This window comes from Lepidochelys olivacea, assembly GCF_965140295.1.
Source record: "Lepidochelys olivacea isolate rLepOli2 genome assembly, chromosome: 27".
Classification (NCBI taxonomy): domain Eukaryota; kingdom Metazoa; phylum Chordata; order Testudines; family Cheloniidae; genus Lepidochelys; species Lepidochelys olivacea.
The window spans coordinates 17,958,949-17,971,034 of record NC_140437.1 but is presented as its reverse complement, the minus strand read 5'-3'; the positions used below and the strand labels follow the sequence as shown (position 1 = coordinate 17,971,034).

Here is a 12,086-nt window from a genome sequence, read left to right as displayed (position 1 = left end):
ACTCTTTTAATGACTGCGGGCACCACGGGCCGTTTACAAATAAACCCAGCCTGATGCTCCCAGCTGTCTGCCTGGCATGTTGTCTCCCAGGAACACCGCGGCTAGGGGGGAGAGATGGGGTGCCCGGGGGTCCGGCCAGAGGCTCCAGCAGCCAGCTGCCTTTATGTGGGTGTGAGGGGCCTGGTGGCCCTGGGCTGGAGCAGAAGGGAGGAGGTGCTGGGACCACGCTGAGTGGGGTGAGGAACACGGCAGCTCCCCCGGCCGCCTTCCCTGCCCGGGGAGCCTGTGGCTAAGGGGAGGGTCTCTCGAGAAAGAGCGAAGGAGCCTAGGAGCAGGTTTGCCAACGACCTGTGCACCTGGGAACTGCCCCCTTGGCCCGCAGGCCGAACGCTGGGCAAGGCCAGGCCGGCCTGGGAGCGGGTGAGCTGGCTGCACGGGCCTGGCTGGGACGGCTTAGGCCTGAGCCCAGAGGAGCACCCGGGGGGCTGTTCTCCCGCTAGCTGGCAGCAGGGGGTGTGGCTGGGGGGGGCGCTTCCCGGGCTGGTGGTCCGCGGCTCGCAGCATCCGATTTATGCAGCAGATGCTCAGATCTATTGCTTGGTGTCTGAACGGCTCCCCCCCACCCCCAGCGCGGGGGCTGGGCAGCGCTGGCAGCCAGAGGGCAGTGTTGGAAAATAAACTGGCCTCGCTGCGCTGGGTTGCTGCTGGGTTCTCACACACACACACACACACACACACACACCCGTCGCAGTGGTGCTGAGCCAGCCCCAGCCCTGCCCCATCCACCCCGCGCAGGGCAGGACTCAGGCTCCCTTGGGGCCATGACGTGAGTGGCCCCAGCACCCACGGGAGCATGGCAGAGCAAGAACTCAAACCTGGGTCTCCCGGGCTCCTGCCCTGCCCGCTGGGCCAGCCTTCCGCTAGGACATCCCACTGCAGCCAGACTCCCATTCCCACACCCAGCCCAGCGCCCTCCGCTCTGACCCCTTCCTGGGTCTCGGCACCGCTGGCCCCTGCCCTCACTGGGTTCAAGGTTTGATGGGAAACCCTACGCTCCTCCCCTGGCCCCCGCCCAGTCTTTGGGTCACAGGGCAAAATTCCTCAGCGGGGCTGGGGGGCTGCCTATGAGGGTCACCCCATGCTGCAGAGGGCTACGCTCACGGAGCTGGGCAGGGGAGGAGACACGGGCATTGCAGGGGGGCAAGAGGAGTCTGCGCTGGGATCCTTTGGGAGCCCCTTTATTGCTCCCCCTGGAACTCCCTGTGGAGATGCCAGGCCAGGGCGGGAGGCCAGCGAGTTCTCCAAGGACCAGGCTGTACCCAGCCACCCGCTCCACCTAAGGCCGGCGCGGCTGGTCTCTGCTTGGCAGGCCAGGCTGAGCCGCCCTGAGCGTCCCCACAGGGCTGCACTGCTGGAACCGCTCTCTGAAGGTCAGTGAAAGCAGCACGAGCCCTGGGCCTCCCCACAGCCTCCCTGCCCAGGCTGTGGGACCTGGTGCTGGCAGGGAGCCCTGGCACGGAGCCGAGATTTCAGCACCACCAGCCAACGCGCTGCAGTGTCAGCCCCGGGGGATGCACCGAGGGGCAGGGCGCTCAGCCCCTCTTGGGCCCCACTCTGCTCCGAACTGATGTGAGCTCAGCCAGGGCAGTGGGAAGGGAAACCTGCTTCAGGGTGGGGCAGCGACCCCAGAGCCTCTCCCCACGGTCCCTGGGTGCAGAGCCCTTCCCCCCCCCCACACTGTCAGGGTCCCCCCTCCCACCTGCACAGTCCCTGGGTGCAGAACCCTTCCCCCTTCAGCACTATCCATGGGTGCAGGGTCCCCCCCAGCAGGTCCCTGGGCTCAGGGTTCCCTCTGCTCCCGGACTATCCCTGGGTGCAGGGTCCCCCCTCCCCCCACGTTTATAGGTGCAGGGTCCCCCCCCCCGGAAGGTCCCTGGGTGCAGAGCCCTTCCCCCCCCCATGGTCCCTGGGTGCAGAGCCCTTCCCCCCCCCCGGCACTGTCAGGGTCCCCCCTCCCACCTGCACAGTCCCTGGGTGCAGAACCCTTCCCCCCTCAGCACTGTCCATGGGTGCGGGGTGTCCCGCCCACAGCAGGTCCCTAGGCTCAGGGTTCCCTCTCCCCCCATATCTATAGGTGCAGAGTCCCGCCCCCCCCGGAAGGTCCCTGGGTGCAGGGCCCCCCCCCTCCCGGCACATCCCTGGGCTCAGGTCCCCCCCCCGCACGGCTGCCGCCTGCAGGGTCCCCCGGGGCGGGGCCGCGCCGAGAGCCCGGCCGGGATTAGCGCGGGGCGGAGCGGGGCGGCGCGGGGGCTCCGCTGCCCGAGCTGGAGCCCGCGGGCCGGGCCGGGGAGCGGGCGGCGGCGGCGGCGGGGCCATGCCGGTGATGAAGGGCTTGCTGGCCCCGCAGAACACCTTCCTGGACACCATCGCCACGCGCTTCGATGGCACCCGTGAGTCTCGCCGGGCGCAGCCCCCCCTCTGCGCCCCAGGGCCGGGCAGGGCTGGGGGGGACCCCGCTTGCGCCCCAGGGCCGGGCAGGACTGGGGGGCCCCCCTCTGCGCCCCGGGGCTGGGCAGGGCTGTGGTCCTACTGGACAATAGGGTTGGACTCTCTGGGCTGGGCTTGGAGGGGACCCCTCCTCTGGGGCCTGGTTCCCTCCGGAGCAAGCTGCCATCTCCCCCCCCCACTCCCCCCGCAGCTTTTTCTCTCCCCCCCCCAGGTTCTGGGTAGTAGCAAAACTGCATCTGGGGTGTGGGGGGGGGAGGTATCGATATCAGGGATCCGTGACCTCAGCCCCAGCCAGCTGCCCTGCGTGACCCCCTTCTGCAGCTGGGGGGTGGGGTCAGTAGCAGGGATCCCTGGCCACGCAGACCACAAAGCCCCCCACAACCCTCGGGCTGGGGATTGGTCTTCTATTGTTGAGCCAAGTGCAATAACCCGCCCCCGCCCCCGCCCCTGGGACCTGCGAAAGGGGGGCCCTGTGTGTGCCTACGCTGGGTCCCCGCAGACCCAGGGGGGTTGGGGAGGGGGTGACTTCATTAGTGTCCTGGGATCCAGGGAGCTGCCGGGCATGTCCCCTTCCTGCTGCTTCTGGGAGACTGCTCAAGGATCCCCAGCTCATGGGGGCTGCCCCCCCAGCCCAGCCAGGCCCCCTGCGTTACCCCCAGCCTATCTCAGCACCCCCTCTGGCCCCCACTATAAAGATGACTGGTCGTTTCCAAATAACGCTGCTCCCCGTTGCCACTGTGGGGGATGGGCTGTATCCAAGGGGCACCTGGGGTGTGAGAAGGCTTGGTGTGTCTGGTCACCCGCCGGCACCCCGGGGGAGCAGTGATGGTGACCAGGAACGCTCTCCCTGGGCAGGGTGGGCCCGGAAGGCTCCGGGTTTGGCATAGGTATTTTTATGAAAAGTCACGGACGGGACGCAGGCAACAAACCAGAAATCGCGGGTTTATTTTTGCCCAAGCCCAAGCTCCGTCGCCAGGGGCTGAAACCCAAGCCCCACATCTGAATTACTGGCATTTTCGCGGGGTCACGGAGGGCTCTTAAAATCACAGACTCCATGACAGATTCGTTGCCTGAGGTCTAAGGTGGGGACACTGGTGTAACGGCCCCCGGTGAGGGCGGGGTCTGGGATCTCTCTCCAAGCACGCCGCTCACTCCTATTCACATTGTACACAATCTGTGCGCGGCCCAGAGGAGGGAAAAGTATCTTCACGTCTTCCTGCTGACCTGTCAGTTGGTGGAAAGTGTCAAAAAACCATCCGCCGACCTCGTCTGCTCCTGCCCCGAGAGAGCTTGGCCTGTTCGGAGCCTTCCGTGTGGATTAACCCCCCCACTGGAAGTCACCTGTTTAAGGTGCTCCCCCCCAGGGGGAAGGTGTAGTAAGCGTGGCTTTTTGTAAATAAAATGCCACGGTGCAGACGGGGGGATTTTCCCCCTAAGAGGATCGCAATTGAAATGCTTCCAGAAAGCTCAATGAAAACTGATTTAGCATTTCCTGGGCTGCCCTGACAGCTTTTCCTAATGAAACCGCCCTAACCCCTTTTCCCGGTGCAGAGAGTGAGCCACCGGCCTGTCCCAGGAGAGAGCCTGGGTCACTGGGGAGACAACGAGGGAGGCTTAGAGCACTGAGCCCCCCTCCCAGCCCCCCACTCCAGAGCCATAGCGGGGTCCAGAATTATATAAGTATGGATTAAACTAAATATCATTTGTGGAAAGGCCGGAGTGGAGCCCGGCCCGGATTTCAGGAGTACACTGGAACGTATTGTGTGAGCGCAAACAGGGTCTTTCGTTGTCTTGGTGGACGGGAGGGATTTTGTGCCTCTCCTCTGCGTTGCCAGGTTGTCCCAGACTCAGCACCAGGGACAGTTACCATTGGCCTCCAAGCGCACAGCTCTGGTCCGGGCCCACGTGGGGTGGGGAACGGAGCTTTGTCAAGGTGTCACGGAGTCCCCGGGGCAGTGCTCTGGAACTGCTCCCCATGAAGCCAGGCAGGACTTTGGGGAAGTCTCCTCTCTGTGAGCAGCCTGTCTGCAGGACACACAGCTCACCCGGCTTCCCCCTTCCTTGGTCTGACCTCGGAGCATTCAGCATCCTCTGCCCCTCTGTGCGCTTCCCACAGCGAGTCCGCTCAGGCGGGGCTCCTGGGGAAGCCAGAGGGTCCGGCACCCCAACTTCGCAGTCAGACGGGACTCTCAGCCAGCCAGTAAAACAGAAGGTTTATTAGACGACAGGAACATGGTATAACACAGAGCTTGCAGGTGCAGAGAACGGGACCCTTCAGCTGGGTCCTTTTTGGGGGCAGTGAGCCAGACAACCACGTCTGCACTTCACTCCATGTCCCAGCCAGCCCCAAACTGAAACTCCCTCCAGCCCCTCCTCCTCTGGGCTTTGTTCCTTTCCTGGGCCAGGTGGTCACCTGATTCCTTTGTTCTCCAACCCTTCAGCTTTCACCTTGCAGGGGGGGAAGGGCCCAGGCCATCAGTTGCCAGGAAACAGGGTGTCGGCCATTCTCTGTGTCCAGACCCCTGCACACACTTGCCCTCTAGGGCTCTGCAAGAATCATACACCCTTACCCCACCACCTAGATACTTAAGAACTGCATAGGGGAAACTGAGGCACCCCCACAATATTCGGAGGAAACATTAAGAACAGGCCCACTTCTTCACAGAAGGGCAGCCCGATCCCTGGTCTGCGAGCTGCTGGCACTGCGTGTGGCAATGGCAGACAGCCGCCCCCTGAGTACTGAGCACCACGCTAACCAGGCCCCAGCTCCAGCGGGAGAGCTGTGCCGGCGAGGACGGGCTGTGGCCATGGCGTGGGCCCTGGGAGCTGGCAGGCCGGGGGCCAAGAGCGAGCAGTCAGCTCTGTCCAGTATGCAGAGACAATACAGATCAAGGCACATGCAATTACTGCCCTGCTGGGCGCCCGGGCTCCCCTGCAGCCACCAGTCCCAGCAGCCCAGATGTTTCAGACCATGTTTCAGCCAACCCCACTTGGCTCCCACAGGGCTTTGTTCCCCCACCACAGCCACACGCACCAGATGTTTGCATCATGACCTGAGCTCCCAGCAGTACTGGGGGGAGGCTGCAACAGGGGTTAGGAGAAAGGAGCCAGGACTCCTGGGTTCTATTCCTGGCTCTGGAGGGGGCTGGAGTCAGGACTCTGGGGCTCTATTCTAGGGAGTGAAGTTGCCTGCAGGGTCCAGGAAAGGGTTAACCCGCTCTGGAGAGGAAGCAGATTTGCCTCCAAGGGCTGCCAGGGCTGGTGGGAAGCGCTGACAGGCTCTGCTCCTTGAGCCCTGGCAGAGGGTCTTGTTCCCCTTCAGCCGGCTGAGGGCAGGCCCAGCCCTGGCTCGTGTCCCAGCCAGACGGGTGGGACACCACCCTCTCACCAGTCACCCCGAAGGGGGGTGACACTTGGTTTGCGAGCCAGCTGGGGGCACCTCGCTGGGCTCAGACATTAGAAGCCACCAGAGCCTCAGTCCTGGGGGGCCGTCGTGTTACCAGGGCCACCCCACAGCATCTCCCCCGCCGTACGCGAACAGCTCCGTGCGCTGTCCCGGGCCGCGGCACCGGGGGAGCCACCGGGAGAAGGAGCCCCGTGCCGGTGCTGTGCATGGGTCAGTCGGCAGGAGGCAGCACTGCGAAGGGAGGGGCAGCGGGAATGGGGGCGCACGTGCGGCATGAGTGTGGGGCCATTGCCCCCAGAGCGACAGCGGAGCTGGTCCGTGCCCGGGGAGGAGCAGGGAGCCCAGGGCACGCACGGGAGAGGCTCCCTGGGATGCTGTGTTTGCGTTTCCAGGGCGATGCGATGCTGGCAAGGCTCTTTGAAAGACTCTCGGCTTCAGGCCTCAGTGTGTCCTCGATGGGCTTAATGAGGCCTGAAAGGGGGCTCGTCCCAGCAACGCCTGGCGCTAAATGAACCCCAGCTCGCCCATGCAGCAGGCCCAGGCCTGCGGCATGATGCCACCCCCTGGTGCTGGGCACCACAGCCCGGGGGCAGCAGGGCACGGGGCAGGAGCCCCGGCTGTGTTGGTGGGGACCCTGCGTTGCCGAGAGCAGACTCTGTACTAATTCCCCACCCCGGCCAAGCCAGCAGCTACAGCTCCAGGAGCCAAGAACTTAGCCATGGGCATTGGGTTTTGATTCCCCAATGCCTCCGGCTCTGAGCCAAAGCAGCGAGCGAGGCCCCGGGGCCTCCCCTGGCGGGGGCAGGGGACTCCGGAGCTGGGGCTTTCTGGCCATGGCCTCAGCTGTCCTTGCTCCTGCCCTCGGGCCGCTGACCCACGCTGGTGGCATTGCTGCTTGTTGGCATGGAAACAAGGGCTGTCAAATGGGCCACGGCTGCTGCGGGGGGCACGTGGCTGGGTTCACAGCCCCTGGGCCGCAGGGCACGCAGTGCTTTCCGTGGGGGGAAAGGGGCCACTGCTCTGCCCCTGGCAGGTGGAAACCAGGCCGGCTGGCCCCGCTGGCTGCTCCTCGTCGGCCTGTGCACTCGAAGCCATCTGTCTGCGCTGGCAGGGAGCCCGCCAGCAAGGTGCCATTCCTGACCCTGCTGGGCAGCACTTCCCGCCAGTCATGAGCAGCCCGTCGCATGGGGCAGGCTGGCCGCAGCGAGGCCAGGGGATCGGTAGTGCTGGCTCATGCCCCCTTGAGCCCAGGAGCAAGGCTCTCCCGGCCTAGCGCTAGTTACACATTGCAAGGGCTCGTTCTCGGTGGTGCCAGGAGTAAACACTAATGATCCGACCTTGCCGCCCTGGAGCATCCTCTGGGACCATGCAGGGCCCCCTGCGTTTAGGATACTGGTGTCTCCTCAGGCTTCCCCTGCTGCAGATAGGGATAGGCACTCGGAGCTGGGCTCATCTCCCCGCAGCTTGGCCTGTGCCCGTGGCAAGCCCCCGGCTGCCGTGCCTGCGGGGAGCCCTGGCACAGCCCCCGGCTGGGTTTGTTGTTGTTGCTGTTAAGCTGCCTTAGCCCTGCCGGGGGGGTGGAGGCACCAGCTGGCGAGGGGGAGGTGCGGCTCGCTTGGCACCACATCTCTGAGAAGATGGAAGCCAGGGGCTCTATCTGGGCTCCCGCGCTCACCTTGCCACTGAATGGCGAGGGGCAGAGCGTAGCCAGCTCGCCCAGCTGGGAGGAGGGGCTGCAGCCCGGGTTGGCTACCGTCACGGCCTGGGGGGCGGGGACGGGGGGCAAAGCAAGGAGGGGCCCTCAGGAATAGCAGCTGGACGTGGCTGCACAGGGTGACTCTGGGGTCTTTCCGTGGGGTCTTTCCCGGGGTTAGTGATGTGGGGGGCTCCGGAGGCTGTAGGGGAGCGGGGCCAGTGCTGGTGAGGTCCTACACATCGCTGGCCCTTCCCTCGCCCCAACTGCCCCCTCTGCATCCGAGGCTCGTAGATCCCAAGGCTGGAAGGGACCGTTGTCCTCAGCTGGTCTGAGCTGCTCTCCGACCCACACTGCCCCACACTAATCCTAGAGCAGATCAACAGACAGCTTTGATTTTTAAATGATCAGTGCTGGAGACTCCACCACAACCCCTGGTGAATTGTTCCAAGGGTTAATTACTCTCTGTGACGAAGTGGGCCTGTTCTTAATGTTTCCTCTGAATACTGCAGGGGTGCCTCCGTTTCCCCTATGCAGTTCTTAAGTCTCTAGGTCGTGGGATAAGGAGGTGTAATTGTTGGAGAGCAAAGGGCCAGGGTACATAAATGGCCGACACTCTGTCTCCTGGCAACTGATGGCCTGGGCCCTTCCCCCTGCAAGGTGAGAGCTGAAGGGTTGGAGAACAAAGGAGTCAGGTGACCTCCTGGCCCGGGAAAGGGACAAAGCCCAGAGCAGGGTGGGGCTGGAGAGAGTTTCAGTTTCGGGCTGGCTGGAACATGGAGTGAAGGGCAGACGGGGTTGTCTGGCTCACTGCCCCCCAAAATGGACCCACCTGAGGGGTCCTGTTCTCTGTACCTACAAGCTCTGTTTTAGACCATGTTCCTGTCGTCTAATAAACCTTCTGTTTTACTGGCTGGCTGAGAGTCACGTCTGACTGCGGAGTTGTGGGGCAGGACCCTCTGGTTTCCCCAGGACCCCGCCTGGGTGAACTCGCTGTGGGAAGCACACGGAGGGGCAGAGGATGCTGAATGCTCCGAGGTCAGACCCAGGAAGGTGGGAGCCGGGTGAGCTGTGTGTCCTGCAGACAGGCTGCTCCCAGAAAGGAGACTTCCCCAGAGTCCTGCCTGGCTTCATGGGGAGCAGTTCCAGAGCATCGCCCAGGGACTCCAGGGACACTCTCACCGTTAAAAATTTACCCCTTATTTCCATTCTGAATGTGTCTAGTTTCCACTTCTAGCCACTGGATCCTTTATACCTTTCTCTGCTAGACTGAGGAGCCCATGATTAAATTTTTGTTCTCCATGAAGGTTCTTGCAGCCCGTGATCAGATCACCCCTTAACCTGCTCGTTGGTCAAAGAAATAGATCGAGCTCCTTGAGTCTCACTGTCAGGCAGGTTTTCTAACCCTTTAATCATTTTCATGGCTCTTCTCTGACCCCTCTCCGATTTATCAACCTCCTTCCTGAACTATGGGTACCAGAACTGGACACAGGATTCCAGCAGCGGTCGTGTTAGCTCTTTTGCCACAGCATCACACTGGGAACTCATGTTCAGCTGATTATCCAACCCCCCAACAAATCTTGAGTCTCTGCTTCTCAAGGTAGAGTCCCCATCCTGTAAGTGTGGCCTGCATTCTTTGTTCCTAGATGGATACGTTTACATTTGGCCATATTAAAACACATAGTGTTTGCTAGCACCCAGTTTACCAGGTGATCTATCACCCTGAATCAGTGACCTGTCCTCTTAGCTATTTACCACTCCCCAATTTTTGTCATCTGCAAACTTTTATCAGTGATGATTTTATGTTTTCTTCCAGGTCATTGATAAAAACGTTAAATAGTGTAGGGCCAAGAACAGATACCTGTGGGACCCCAGTGGAAGCAAGCTCCTCAGGCAACTCTTTTAAAACTCTTGGATTCAAGTTATCTGGACCTGCTGATTTAAAAATGTCTGACTTTATTAGCTGCTGTTTAACATCCTCCTGAGGTGCTAGTGGAATGGAAAGAGAGTTATCTTATGACACAACTACATCATAGGTTTTTCCCAAAATATAGAACAGAAATATTTATTTAACGCTCCTGCCTTTGCTGCATTATTACTGAGAATTCTATCATTTCCATTTAGTAATGGATCAGTGCTATTGTTAGGATTCTTGTTGTTCCTAATGTACTTACAAACTCCTTCTATTGCTGGCTCGGCAAGGATGGGGGCGTCTCTCGTTGTTAGAGCAGGAAGGGGAGAGCTGGAAGCTGAAATGCCTGGGTTCTATCCCTGGCTCTGGGAAGGGAGCGGGGTCTCATGGTTAGAGCAGAAGGGCCCTGGGTTCCATTCCCAGCCCTGGGAGGGGAGTGGGGTTTGTCACGGAGTCCCCGGGCGATGCTCTGGAACTGCTCCCTACGAAGCCAGTCAGGACTCAGGTGAGGTCTCCTCTCTGGGAGCAGCCTGTCTGCAGGGCACACAGCTCACCCGGCTTCCACCTTCCTGGGTCTGACCTCGGAGCATTCAGCATCCTCTGCCCCTCTGTGCGCTTCCCACAGCGAGTCCGCCCAGGCGGGGTCCTGGGGAAGCCAGAGGGTCCTGCCCCCCAACTCTGCAGTCAGACGGGACTCCCAGCCAGCCAGTAAAACAGAAGGTTTATTAGATGACAGGAACATGGTCTAACACAGAGCTTGTAGGTGCAGAGAACAGGACCCCTCAGCCGGGTCCATTTTGGGGGGCAGTGAGCCAGACAACCCCGTCTGCCCTTCACTCCATGTCCCCAGCCAGCCCCAAACTGAAACTCCCTCCAGCCCCCCCCTGCTTTGGGCTTTGTCCCTTTCCCAGGCCAGGAGGTCACCTGATTCCTTTGTTCTCCAACCCTTTAGCTCTTACCTTGCACGGGGGAAGGGCCCAGGCCATCAGTTGCCAGGAAACAGGGTGTCAGCCATTCTCTGTGTCCAGACCCCTGCACACACCTGCCCTCTAGGGCTCTGCAACAATCATACACCCTTACCCCACCACCTAGAGACTTAAGAACTGCCTAGGGGAAACTGAGGCACCCCCACACTATTCAGAGGAAACATTAAGAACAGTCCCACTTCGTCACAGGGTCTAGTGGGTTTGAGCGAGGGGGCTGGGAGCCAGGACTCAGGCAATGTTCCCTCTAATGTTTCCCATGTATGTGCGGAATGAATTTTGTTATGTGCACCAATATGGAGGTGATGTGCAGCAGGGGTGGGGCAGAGGGTTAGGGTAGGTGAGGCCAGGGATGAGGGGTTTGGGGTGCAGGCTGCCCCGGGGCCATGGAGGGAAGAGAGGACTCCCCCCAGCCCTCTCTCCCCGCAGCAGCTCTGGGGCTAGGGCCAGGGGAGAGGTGCCTCTCCCTGCCACAGCCCTGAGCGCCTGCATGGCCCGTGATAGGCTGCTGCACAGCCGCGCAGCTTAGAGGGAGCCAGGATTCCTGGGGTCTATCCCTGGCTCTGGCAGGGGAGTGGGGAGTAGTGGGTTTGAGTGGGGGCAGGGCAGGGAGCCAGGACTCCTGGGTTCTATCCCTGGCTCTGGCAGGGGAGTGGGGAGTAGTGGGTTTGAGTGGGGGCAGGGCAGGGAGCCAGGACTCCTGGGTTCTATCCCTGGCTCTGGCAGGGGAGTGGGGAGTAGTGGGTTTGAGTGGGGGCAGGGCAGGGAGCCAGGACTCCTGGGTTCTATCCCTGGCTCTGGGTGGGGAGGCTCAGAATGGAAATGCTTCCCAGGACCCCTCCAGGGTGCTAACCTGGCCCTGGGGGTTGGGGTCTGTTGGCTTCTTTCCAGACAGCAACTTCATTCTGGCCAACGCTCAGGTTCACCGCGGCTTCCCCATCGTCTACTGCTCCGACGGCTTCTGCGACCTCACCGGCTTCGCCCGCACCGAGGTCATGCAGAAGAACTGCAGCTGTCGCTTCCTGTACGGGGCTGAGACCAGCGAGTCCGTCCTGCAGTGTGTCGAGAAGGTGCTGGATGGGAGGCAGGAGTACCAGGCTGAGGTCTGCTTCTACAAGAAGGGCGGTGAGTGGGGCGGCAGGCGCGTGACTCACTGCACTCACGGAGGCTGGCCCCGGCCCACGCACCACGTGGGTCCCCCGTGCAGGGGAGCCGGCTCCAACCCCTTAGCTTAACAGCACGGCTGATCCTGGCCAGGCAACTGCTCCCAGTGCCCCAGGCCTTCCACGTAACCCCATGGGTTCAGTGTGTGCCCTGTGGCCCCCTCTAGTGGCCGGCTGATGTGGGGGTAACAGCCTACTGCTGCTACCAGGTCCTAGAGTTACTCCCGTAACTCACTTCTTAGAGCCTCCTGCTTTTGCGGCTGAAGGTGCAGAGTTGGGTCCCTGCTGGCTGGGGGGTTGTGTGCCAACCCGGTCTCGTAACGGGCGCGTTGATGATTAGCCCTGCAGGGCGGCAGTGCAGGGTACTGGCCTTGGGGCAGTGCAGGGCGGCCAAGGGCATTTCCTGGCTCAGCTCCTTCCC

The 12,086-nt window shown here is 61.8% G+C and overlaps 1 protein-coding gene across 1 annotated transcript in view; it reads left to right on the top strand.

The window, feature by feature from the left end:
* The first annotated feature begins 2,373 nt into the window (after nt 1–2,373).
* The window catches only part of KCNH4 (potassium voltage-gated channel subfamily H member 4), a 30,820-nt gene continuing 21,107 nt past the window's right edge, over nt 2,374–12,086 (top strand). The window contains exons 1-2 of the mRNA XM_084615840.1: nt 2,374–2,450; nt 11,394–11,627. Coding sequence (XP_084471966.1) covers nt 2,375–2,450; nt 11,394–11,627 — 310 coding nt within the window. The 5' untranslated portion in view covers nt 2,374. The remainder of the gene's footprint in view (nt 2,451–11,393; nt 11,628–12,086) is intronic.